Here is a 12,289-nt window from a genome sequence, read left to right as displayed (position 1 = left end):
GTGGGGGGCGGGGCGGAGCCGCGCGGGGCCGGGCGTGCGCGCGCGACGCCGACGGCCTCACTCTACAGGACGCGGCTTGCGCCCAGGCCGAGGCGGTCGCTCCCGAGGGTGTCGAGGGCGTGGCGGCTAGACTCTGGGCAGCGGGCACCTAGCAGACTGTACCCCGGCGGCCGCCCGCGGCGTCTCCCCAAGCGCGGCCCCTCGCGGCGCCCCGTCTCCCGCGTAGCCCGTCCGGCCGTCCCGGCCTCTCCTTGCCTGCCTGCCTGCGGCGGCCACGCGAGCAGGTGAGTCTCCCCTTCGCAGGGTGGGGCCGGCACCCGGCTCTCGGGAGGATGGGGGGCACTGGGTGTGGCAAGTTAAAAAAAGAAACGGTGCGCAGGTGCCCGGGAGGGGTGGGCGCTCCTGTGCCCGAGACCCCAGAGATGCTGCGCCTTTGCCTTCCGGGTCCAGCCCCTCTGGCGTCCAGGCTCTTCTCTGACAGCTCTGGGGTCGTGTCTTGGAAAACAAAACCAAGAAAAATGTTCTCTCTCCCAACAGCTGTTTGACTTTTTGAAAAGCTGACAGAGCCAACGTGCTCCTGAAGGCAGAAGGGTGCAGTCCAGGGGCGACCAGAAGTTGGAAGCCCCTCCTTTTTTCTTGCTCTCCTTCCTCCGTCATGCGCGGGGTAACCATCGCATTACCTATTCGATAACTTCTTGAAACTTGTCTGTCTGCTTCCATCTGCTGCCGGGACCAATGGAGCAGTAGTGGTCCGTTTTCAGGTTGCTTCGTCCCAGCTTCCGTGCAAAACCTGATCATCTCCTTCAGGGATTAGGAGTCTAGTGCAGGGAGCAGTTCAGATCCGTGTTGCAGATACAAACTAGGATTATTTAAAGTGATGTTTTAGTGCAGTGCTCAAAGCCAGAAGTATTTGCTCCTTCTTGTTGAAAGTTACCTAGCACACCACATTTATTCGAACTTTTAATAGAAGTCTCTGCATTTCATAGAAGTCTCAGATGTACAATTTCATAAGCGATTGACTTATTTGTAGCTGTGATTACAATAGGATTTAAAGTGATTAATTTTAAGACTTTCATTAGCTCTGATTCAAAAATACTAAATTGTAAAAACACACAATACTGAGACTCAGATGTTTGTGTATCAACTAAGTTCGTGCTTTTTGGTGGGGATATTATATTGGTTTTCTAGAAATGGATTTTTGATGCAGGAAAACAGTGAAAGGCCTGAAAACTCAGAGCCCCTTCTTTAGCCACGCTGTCAGCTTTATGTTTTACCAGGTTGGCAAAACTTTTCTTTCTTAGCGTGGGAAGAGATTTCAGTGCTTTTCAGGAAAACAAGATTTGTCCCACTATTGAATTGTAACATCTGTAAAGCTTTTAAATGTGTTCATGTTAAGGATTACAAATGAGTACAAATTTTGTATGGTACTAGAGGATATGTTGGTTGAAAGACTTAGGCAAAACATCATGAAAAATAGTGTGATTTGGAAATCTGTTAGGCTGAAGCCTGTGAAATAATGGGAGGTCTAAAGTTCAATACCATTTGTTATTTAGACCCAAAGAACTACAGAAGGTGGAGGTCAGACAGTGGATCTCCACTTTTCCCCTAGAATGTAGAGGTTATAGTGAGAGGAAATGAATTACATACAGCGAAACAAATAGCATCAGTCTTTATATCTCTACTTCAATTATTCTTTAAAACCTGTTATTTTCATTTGTTCTGACAAATGTGAAAAGAGGGCATAGGTCATTGAAACATACGAAATTCAAAAATCTAATTTTCATCTTTACTGTTGCACCATTTTTTTTTCTCACCACAGCTACTAAAAAGTAGTAAGATTCTATCTAAAAGTAGTGAGTGGGGAGGAAGTGGGAGATAGAGGCTTGTAGGATAGCTATTCAGAACCCCCGTATTGACAATGCAGAGGGTTTTTTTAAAAAAAGAAATTTAGTCTAAATTTATAATTTAGATGTTTTTAAAAGGTATTTAGTAGTTCAACATTATCTGTGAGTATTTTCCTCATTTTATATTGAGAGGACAAATGTAATACAAAAAGCCAAGTGACTGTTCCAAGGTTATTCAGCAGGGCACTTGTAGAGCTGGAAATGGGGTATTTGTTTGCTTCCAGTATTGATCAGTAGCATTTTGAGCACATCAAAACATAATAAAGTGCATCTAGCTAAGGTATTTTAAATATGCACCAAGTTGAGAAGCATACTATTTTGAAAAATTATTATTTTTTTAATCCTGGAGGAGGAGGAGGAATTTACCTTTTCCTGATCAGAATGTAAAATGCAAAGTCAAATCCATGTGCTTGACATTTTCCCCTGATGGATTACTTCTGTCACAAGGCTTGTAGCAGAGCAGAGGGTCATGCTACTTGGAGTTTTCCACTCATTTGATATTTCCATGAAGAAACAATTTGCCAGAAGCCAGCCACAGCTACCGTTGTGCTGCAGATGATGCTAAACCCTGATTATCACAGACCTTTGCTTACAAAAGCTGGTGGATATTGGTTCAGCCCTTTCCAATCAATATCTCCCTGAGTTAGTAAACTGAGGGACAGCTTAGTCTTGTAGGAGTTGCAGTGGGGCAGAGTTAGCGACAACTCCAGTAATATCAGCATAGAAGCTGTGTACTTCTGTAAATTTTTTTCTTTTCCTTAATAAAACCAAACAACTTTTTAAGTACCAGCTGAGTTACCTTATAAGATGATTTCTTTACAGATGTGCTAGGATTGTCTTTTCCAATGGTTGACTCTGATCATATCTCTCTGTTCAAATTTAGCTACATTTATGATGTCAGAAAATTGTGAAATGGTTGACGATGTTGACTTAAGCTTTATCCAAAAAAGTCTCATGGCAGGCCTTTAGCAAGAGAACCATCATATGAAAGACAACATCTCTAATACTGTGTGCACTGAATTACAACATAAAATTCTTTGAGGCCCTTAAAAAGTGCACCATGGCCTTTTTTCAGCTAGCTCTCTGTTTTTAAATCTTTAAATGGTTTCATACTGGAGCTATATTACAACTACCAGTGGTTGCTCTGGAGCTGATTTTATTGATAGATCTGCAACTGAACAGTTTTCTTGAAATGATACAAAGTGTTAGTTTTATTTTTTTAGTTTTATTTTTGTATCCTTTTTGTTGCTTGGAATTAGATCATTTGGGTGTGTATTTTTCTCATTTTGTTATTTTAATATCAGTTCCACCAAAGGTTCTGATATTATTGGGATCCTTTCGACCCAACAATACATTGACATAGATTGTGCCTATGTAAAAATAACTAGTTATTGACCACCAACTATATGCAAAGCATTATTCTGAGCACCCAGCATGTATTCTCTCATTTAATACTTCTAACATCGTTATTGGATAAGGATTATTATTATCATCCCCATTTTATAGTTGAGGAAACAGAAAGGGAGGCAAAGTAATTTACCTAACATAGAATACAGGGGACAGAGTTTAAATCAAGAGGAGTCTGATTATGGAGCCTGAATCTTTCTGAGATATATTTAAATATTGTTCAAACTTGTTTGCAATTACTATGGTATTTCATTAATCCATCCTTTTAAGCTGTATCAAATATACACTACTGTATAAGTGAAGAAAATATAGCAATACTGTAAAGATTACTGAAATATCTTGGGACAAAATGCAAATCATTTAACAATAATGTAAAAAAATTGAAGGGAAAATACCTATAAAGATATTATAGGGAATAACTGACAAAATTTGAAAATCGACTCTGATTTAGATAAAAGTATTATATCAGTGTTAAAGTACTTGGTTTTGATAATTGAACTGTAGGTTGTATAAGAAAATGATCTTGTTCTTATACACTGAAGTATTTGAGAGTAAAGGGGCATACCCTATCTTAGTCTCAATGGTTTGGGGAAAAATGTATATGTATAAAAATGAGAGAATGATTTTTAAAATAGGCAAAAATGTAAGTAATTGTATACAGGAAAAGGGTACGCAGGAATTCCTTGTACTATTCTTGCAACTTTTCTGTTTGAAATTATATCAAAAGAAAAAGTTACCCCAAAATGAAGGTAGAAAACAGGAAATGAAGGTGTAACATTCTAAGAAATTTTTTTTTTAAGTCAGGTGAAAGATTGTTTCTTGTGCTCTGATTTTTTTTTTTTAGAGGTTGGAGGAAGGAACTTGAGACAAACAGAAAATCTTATCAAAAATAGCTTGACTTTCTCAAATTTCAAAATCTAGCCATTCAGAGCTCCCTAACTCTCCAGCCAGGCCAGGTGTTTTCCTCACCTTTTTTTAATGGGGAGGGGGAGGATAAAGATGTTAGTGTCTCAGAGATAAGAGGTAAAGACAGCCCACTTGTAGTGATACTGAAAGTTAAATTAGGTTGGTTATATCATTTCCCTGCCTAAAACCTTCAATGACATGCTAATACTGACTAATTTTTATGTCAGAACTCTGTAACCTGGCTTTCCAGGAAGCCTGGCCCAAACCTACCTTTCTCGCTTTGTTTCATGCCATCCCCACCAAACCTGGTCCACTCTGGCCGCACCAGATCTCATGATCCTGTGCCTGCTCCTCGTTGTGTCTTCCTGCCTTTGTCCATGAACTGTTGGCTTCGCCGGGAATGCACCCCATTCTTTTCCTGCTGAAATTCTGTTCATCCTTTAAGTCTAACCATAACCTCCTTTGGGGAAGCTGTCTCTAATCTCATGCAGGATTAAATTTTCCTTTGTCTGTGCTGCCGTATCAGAGGGGTAAACACAATACTACCTGCTTTCGGTTCAGTAATCCTTATTAAGCATATACTCTGAGCTAGAAACTGTGCCAGGGACTGGGGATTCAAAGGTACTCAAGCTCTGGTAGCTTAGGAGTGATTTGTAAACAAATAATCAAGTACATAACAGAAATGAACAAAGCTACAGACTCCAGCTGACAACTTAGTCTTAAAGAAAAGATTACAGGGCTTCCCTGGTGGCACAGTGGTTGACGGTCTGCCTGCCAGTGCAGGGTTCGAGCCCTGGTCTGGGGGGATCCCACATGCCGCGGAGCGGCTGGGCCCGTGAGCCACAGCTACTGAGCCTGCGCGTCTGGAGCCTGTGCTCCGCAGCAGGAGAGGCCACGATAGTGGGAGGCCCGTGCACCGCGATGAGGAGTGGCCCCCGCTCGCCGCAACTGGAGAAGGCCCTCGTACAGAAACGAAGACCCAACACAGCCATAAAAATAAAAAAATTTTTTTTTAAAAATTTAAAAAAAAAGATTACAATGGAAGTCACAGTGAGATACCATTTTCCCCCCAGCACGCCCCTGTCCAGATCGGAGATTTCCAGCACAATCATCTACTTAAAGGAATAAGTTTCAAACAGTTGTAGCACCAGATAGGTATATTCAAAGGAAAGCTAAAAATACAAGTCTAGAACTCAGGAGAGAGAGGTGGAGTTCAGTGTGCACAGGCAGGAAAGACCTGGGGGCAGATGAGAATCTTTCGGGATCCTGTCGTTTTTCAACGCACCATCCCCTCCGATGCCCAAGATTCTGCTCTTGCTTCCCCCTCAATTTCGGTGACATCTTTCCCGGCTTAAGAATTATTGAAGCGAGAGACTGTATTGATATACATGTGTTGTGTGTGTGAACCCCGGGGAAGCAGGAAACAAAGTTGAGAAACACTGGTGGTGGAGTAGTTAAAATGCTTGGGCCTGGATAAAACCACCCAGGAAGAGTAAGATGAAGAAGAGGATGGGGTTGAAACCTCGAAGAGACGTTGTAAAGGGTGAGTAGGGAAAGAGGAGCCAGTGACAAGGGCAGCTGGCAAGGAAGGAGAGCCAGGAAAGACGGAGCCCGGGAAGGGCAGGGGCACAGAGACATCCCAGAAGGAATGGGTAGGCGGTGGGTCCCAAGCTGCAGAGACAGGCAGAGGCCTGGGGTTAGGACACCACGAAGAGGCTGTTGCCGTCCAGTGGGGGCAGTTTTAGCTGGAGGTGGGGGGGCAGGAGTCCAGCTGCCCTGAATTCAGGGGTGACTGGAGTTCAGGAGACTCCTCTTCCCAGGAAGCTGGTAGGAAAGGGGAAGCAGAGACAGAGGGAGGTAGATCGAGGGGCAGGCAGACTCCAAATGGAAGGTTTTCTTTTTTCAAGATTGGGCCGGGGTGGGGTGGGGAACCTTGAAGAGGTATGTTTGCTGAAGAAGAGGAATGAATGGGTGGAGACGGAGAAATTAAAAGTATAGGAGCCAGTTAATGGAACAAGGTCCCTTTGGGGTATTATTGAAGGGAAGAAATTCTTGCTTTGGTGGGATCTCCTTGAGGATAGGAACCATGTTTTATTCATCTCATAGCTCCGTGTACCTGGCATGCAGTAGACACTCGGAAAATGTTTCTGAAAACAAGTAAAGATTTTACTTTTTAGAATTAGTCTTTCCTGATTGATATAGTGGAATAACGGGGAAAAAAAAATCACTATTTTTTCCCATAATTAACATTCTGTACTGTTTTCTATATAAGCAATATATTTGCAACTTCGTGTTCTTTGAAATAAAAGAGAAAATCACAAAGGTAATATTGAGGTAGTAATAATCATGCTCACTTAATTTTTCTGTGCCTGATAAGTATTACTTAAATTCCAGCATCTTGAAATGTGTTATGTTCAAGGCACTCTGCTTGGTGGGTGTGGAGTGCAGTTCATCAGAAGAGAAAAAAATGCACATAAACAGTCCTATAAGACAGACTCTGTTCATTATTTAACAGTGGGACACTATCAGCTCCATGCTTTGGGGTTAAAATTATTGATTTTTAAGCATTCAGAGAAAGGACATTTTAAAAATTGTCTTCTATGTCAGATTTTGCCTGTTGTAAATACTTCTGATATTAGCAAAGACCAACTTTGTATAGAACTTTTGGTTCTGTGTAACTTAGTTCTTCGAGAGTGTATTCAAAAAGAACAAATTGGTTAAAAAAGGTAAAGTCAGCTTATTGCAGACCATATTTTAGGGTGCAGATGGTGAGTGAATCAGTGTGGGTTTTATTCTGCTCTGCCAGTTTCAGTGTTGCAGACCTAAATCCCAAACAAATATGCAAAGGCAGTTCTGGTTCACATTTTCCTTCCTACTGCTTGTAAACTGGTGTACATGTTGATAATATTTCATTTCGTATTATTCCCCCAGCTCCATTTCACTAGAAAACTTGCAGCCTTTTTTTCGGAATATGTCGCTGCCAGTGAAATATATTACATAAAGTATGCTAAGCAAAGCAAATTAGTAGGTATAGAATTCATTTATGAGGACTGTAATGAGATTTAAACTTTGATTGATCTTTCCTGAATAAAATTGCTTCATTTGATGAGTCGCTGTCTTGAGAATTAATTGGAGCGTTATTGGGCCTTCAAAGTCTTACCTCTGTTGTTTTCTTTTTTTTAACAGTAGATGCCTGGTAGACATCTTAGAACTTTAAGAACGGAAAAGACCTGCTTTTAGGGGATAATGCTGAGGGACACTATGAAATCTTGGAATGATAGCCAGTCAGATCTCTGTAGCAGTGACCAAGAAGAAGAAGAGATGATTTTTGGTGAAAATGAAGATGATTTGGAAGAAATGATGGATTTAAGTGATCTGCCTACCTCACTTTTTGCTTGCAGTGTCCATGAAGCTGTGTTTGAGGTGCCAGAGCAGAAGGTAAGCATGTACCCTACCTTTCCCTGCCTTTGGTAGTGTGTTAAATGTGTGCGGGTTCGGGGAAACAGCACGTGGCTGCCTGTTTGCAAAGTTTATTACTGGTCCGTGACAGGTAGAGAAGTGTGCACCAAACTTTAGACATTGCTGGGGCATCTTTATTATGCTTTGTGAGACTATCAGTCTGCAACAGATAGGAAATATTTAAAATCCAGTCCTTCCCCACAGGCATTTTGAGAAGTACTGGGTTCTAGTGAACTCTGAATCAAGTCCTGTTAAGTTCATCCATTTATTCATGCAGTCATTCATTTTTGGAGCCTGTGGTTAAAGAGAAGCTAAGTGATTTTTAGCCTGGCTTCCTATTACTTGGGAGTAAATTCACAAAAGAAGGAATTACTTTAAGCCTTTTTCTAGGGCTAATTACATAATTAGGACTATTTATGATTTCATTTTAACAGAGTTGTTAGTATTTCTTGTTTTAATTTCTACAACCTGGCCAGGGCAAAATGATTGAGTTTATTTTTTTAAAAGGTTACTCTTCTTTAGTTCATTCATTATTTAACTGGAAAAAGAGATTGTGTGTGTGCTTTTGGTTCCGTCGTGACCTCACAAAAGCTTGTGGGTCTTAGTCCTACAAAAGTAGAATATTTCTGCCACTCGTATGAATTTTGCATGTTCTAAGACTTCGTTTAAAAATCCTATCATGATCCTTTTAATTTGCTATCTATGCCCTCAAAGTATTTTCCTTCCAGTGACTCTCATGGAGCAGAACTTGATATAGTTTGACTCAGTACGTACTTGAGTGCTCCAGTGTGCAAGGCACTGTACCAGTTGCTTCAGGGAATTTAAACAGCTTCTGCCACAGAGAGTTTACAGTCCTGCAGTGGAGATGATCAGTAATTTGATGTAAGATAGAATACTCTTGCCTTTAGAGACACTTGAAAGTACTGAGGTAACAGAGGAGTAGGATCACAGCCAGCTGGAATGAAAGATCTTACGGGGAGACGGCATTGCAGAGGAGCTGTGTGAGTTGGGTAGGAGTTTAGCAGGGAAGGGAAAGGCAATTCCAGCCAGAGGGAACAGAATGAGTGAAAGAGCTGAATCAGGAGAGCATGGACCGCTTCCTGCAGGGAGTAGCGAGCAGTTCTGTGTGGCTGGCACTGAGGTGAGATGTAGCCAAAGTCAAGAGCAATTGGGCTGGAAAGGTGAGTGTGGGGCACCCTGCAGACTCAAGGAGCTTGCCCTTCTGTGGTCAGTAGCCCCTGAGCAAAGGAGTGGCAGTCAGAATTACACATTGGGAAGGTCAGCCACAACCTGTGAAGGGCAGAGTGGTGGCAGGAGAGCCAAAAGCAGGGCCCGTTGGGGTGTGCTTGTGGAAACCAGCCTAGAGGTGCAGGAGACCTGGAAGGGGAGTGGGAGAGGGTGGCAGCCGCCAGGTTTTTACCGTTTGGGTTTGTTTTCATTTACAAATGCTATTTTCTTTCCCAAGTTCAGTCACAGTGTAGACATTGTGAAATCATTCTTCCTAGTTTTCTCATACGTTTTAAGAGCTCTAAGTTTTCATGTAATAAATAATTACACTGACTTTGTTGTTTGTTGTTGTGAGAAACCACATGTATTGCTAGTTTATCTTAAAATTCGTAAGAATTTTTCAAGAAACCTCACAATCTTATCTGTCCCAGGTTTTTCTTTTTTTACTCTAGCCTAGGGATTTGTTTAACTTGCCGAAGTGATGAATTCTGGTTGGTTTTCAATTTTTCAACCACTTGAGGTTGTATCTAACCTAAATTTATATTGGAAGTCATATCACCAGAAATTCTAGCAGCAGTTCAGTGGACTTCACATTACATACAGTTCTTAACTCATAGTAAATTTTATATAAAAACCTTCATGATAATATCTGAAGCTGCAGAATATAAAATGTTTATATAATAAAATTATATATGGATCATTAATTGGATATAAAGTGTAGGGAGAATCAAATGTTTTCTTTATAGTTTGCTTCTCACTATCAGTGTCTTATTTTGCTTTCGTTTCTTCTGGAATAACCTGTTTGTGCAGGTCATCCACATACGTGCAAAAAACAAAGCAAAACAAAAACCACTTCTGACGGATTATGGGCAAAATAATTCTGATTGCAGTTAAATGCTTTATTTTCAAAAGAATTTTAGTTTTTTCTCCTGGTTTGAAAAGGTTTTTGTCTTGATAATTTTATAATTGTTGGAATGAGCTTTTAAAACCCTCTTCTGAATGGTAGATTTAGTAACACAGGTGCCATTGTCATGTGAAGGTGAATCTTCATTTTAGATTGCTGGATTTGGGCTCTACGTTTTCATCAGTTTTTCTTGAAAATTGCGTGAGGTGGGGGAGGAAAAGTAAAGAATATAGTAAACTGTAAGAAAAATAAACCGAGGAAAAGGCTTATCTCGTGATTTCTGTTTCTGCAGCAGCACAGTTGCTAGTTTTTATACATGTGCTCAGCTAATCAGTGGCTCCATCTGGAGCACTGCAGGTTTAGTACCTAATTTTTCTGTAACAGATTGGAATTTGTTCCAGTGTGATTTTATTAACTTGACATTTTTAACCCCAGTTTTCCCTTTCTTAAAATAAGGAAAAATTGAACAACCTTCTGGTTTGAACATGAGAGGTCTTCAAAATGCAATTTAGGTTTTTATGATGGGAGAAACTGGAGTGATTCTCCTTTCTGATTTAGGTCTGTGTGTCTGAGGGGACTCAGTAAATGTTGATGCGAAGCAGCATTCCAGATAGGACTGACTTTATAAAGAAACGCATGTGGCTTTTGGATTAGTCTCTTCTCAAAGCACCACCCTTCGCACATGAAACTGTTTCCACTGACCTACTCACCATACGACATTTGATTTATTTTTCTAATGACGATGGTTGGGGTATATTAAGACATCTCTACTTGCTCTCCTGGTCCTGCTTTTTAATCAGTGACACATAGCATCTAATACAGTTCCCAGTACGGGGCAACACCTGTTAAATGTTTGTTGAATGAATGGATTATGTAAGATGTTTGTGGAGGATTAGTGATACAGAGCTGTGGTAGAGAAACAGACTTATAAGCTGAGTGAGGTTAAGTAGTATGTAGGAGATTTAATCTGAAATTGTGATTTCAGATACACTGGCGCAAATTCTTCTGTGGTCTGTATAATCATATGCATAATATAATCTTTCTGTCGAGCATTTGGTTTCTATACCCTCCATTTAAAGAAGAATAGAAAATATTACTTAAGAAAAATAAATGATATCTGGAAGTTAACTGAAATACCCTGAGTCTCTGGTTTTTAGACCTAATCAATTGTTGAGTGTTTCTAATACAACCTTCAATCCAGGAGAAATAAATCTTTTGAGGAAAGTGATTTGTTTTAAATTTGAGAATTGCAAAAGGGGATTCAAAGGAAGAATGTTAAAGTGAACTGTATTTTTAACAGTGCCTGGAACATAATATGGTTTCAGTAAATATTTGTTTAATTGAATCTGTAGTGCCATTCTGGCCAAGAATTAGTAAAAATTTAGTTAACTTCAAGGCTAGATTAAACACTAGAGAATCATAGAAGTTTAGAGCTGGAAGAAATCCTAGCCAAGTCTCATACAGTAGTTTCAGAGTAACAGAGTATTGAGCTTGCTTTAGAACCCATTTTTCAGTTGTACACTGAAAACTACAAAACATTGCTGAAAGAAATTAAAGACAACACAAATAAATGGAAAGATATTCATATCCATGGACTGGAATACTTAATATTGTTAAGATGTCAGTACTGCCTAAAACAGTCTATGGATTTGGTGCAATCCCTATCAAAATCCCAAAGATGTTTCCTGCAGAAATAGAAAAACTCATCCTAAAATTCATAGACTCTCAAGAGACCCCCAAATAACCAAAACAGTTTTGAAAAAGAACAAAGTTGGAGGACTCACACTTGTTGATTTTAAAACTTAATACAAAGCTGTAGTAATCAAAGCAGTGTGGTACTTACTGTCAATTATATCTCAATTAAAAAAAAACAACAGTATGGTACTGGTTTAAAGATAGACATATTAACCAATTGAATAGAACAGAGAGTCCAGAAATGAATCCTTGCATATATGGTCAAATGATTTTCAGCAAGGATACCAAGACCATTCAACGGGGAAAGGACAGTCTTTTTAACAAATAATGCTGGGAAAACATGCAAAAGAATGAAGTTGGACCCTTACCTTACACCATATACAAAAATTAATTCCAAATAGATCAAAGACCTAAATGTAAGAGCTAAAACTATAAACTCTTAGAAGGAAACATAGAGGGAAAGCTTCTTGACATTGGATTTGGCATTAATTTCTCAGATATGACACCAAAAGCACAGACAACAATAGAAAAAATAGATAAATCGGACTTTATCAGAATTTAAAACGTGTGCAGAGAATATTTTCAAATCGTATATCTGATAAGGGATTAATACCCAGAATATATAAAGAACTCCTAAAATTCAACAACAAAAACCAAATGGGGTATATACAACTAATTGAAAACTGGGCAAAAGATTTGAATAGACATTTCTCCAAAGATGTATAAATGGCCAATAAGCACATGAAAAGATGCTCAACATCATGAATAATTAGGGAAGTACAAATCA

The 12,289-nt window shown here is 39.8% G+C and overlaps 1 protein-coding gene across 5 annotated transcripts in view; it reads left to right on the top strand.

The window, feature by feature from the left end:
• Positions 1-48: 48 nt before the first annotated feature.
• The window catches only part of RCAN3 (RCAN family member 3), a 44,264-nt gene continuing 32,023 nt past the window's right edge, over positions 49-12,289 (top strand). The window contains exons 1-3 of one of the 5 annotated variants that reach the window (XM_082342537.1): positions 49-284; positions 538-664; positions 7,404-7,655. In XM_082342537.1, coding sequence (XP_082198663.1) covers positions 7,464-7,655 — 192 coding nt within the window. In that variant the 5' untranslated portion in view covers positions 49-284; positions 538-664; positions 7,404-7,463. The remainder of the gene's footprint in view (positions 285-537; positions 665-7,403; positions 7,656-12,289) is intronic. The other 4 variants (XM_082342538.1, XM_082342536.1, XM_082342539.1 and 1 more) reach the window with 4 other exon arrangements.

This window comes from Balaenoptera borealis (genome assembly GCF_965194805.1).
Source record: "Balaenoptera borealis genome assembly, chromosome: 1".
NCBI lineage: Eukaryota > Metazoa > Chordata > Mammalia > Artiodactyla > Balaenopteridae > Balaenoptera > Balaenoptera borealis.
The sequence above is the reverse complement of the archived record's forward strand: the minus strand, read 5'-3'. Positions and strand labels throughout refer to the sequence as shown.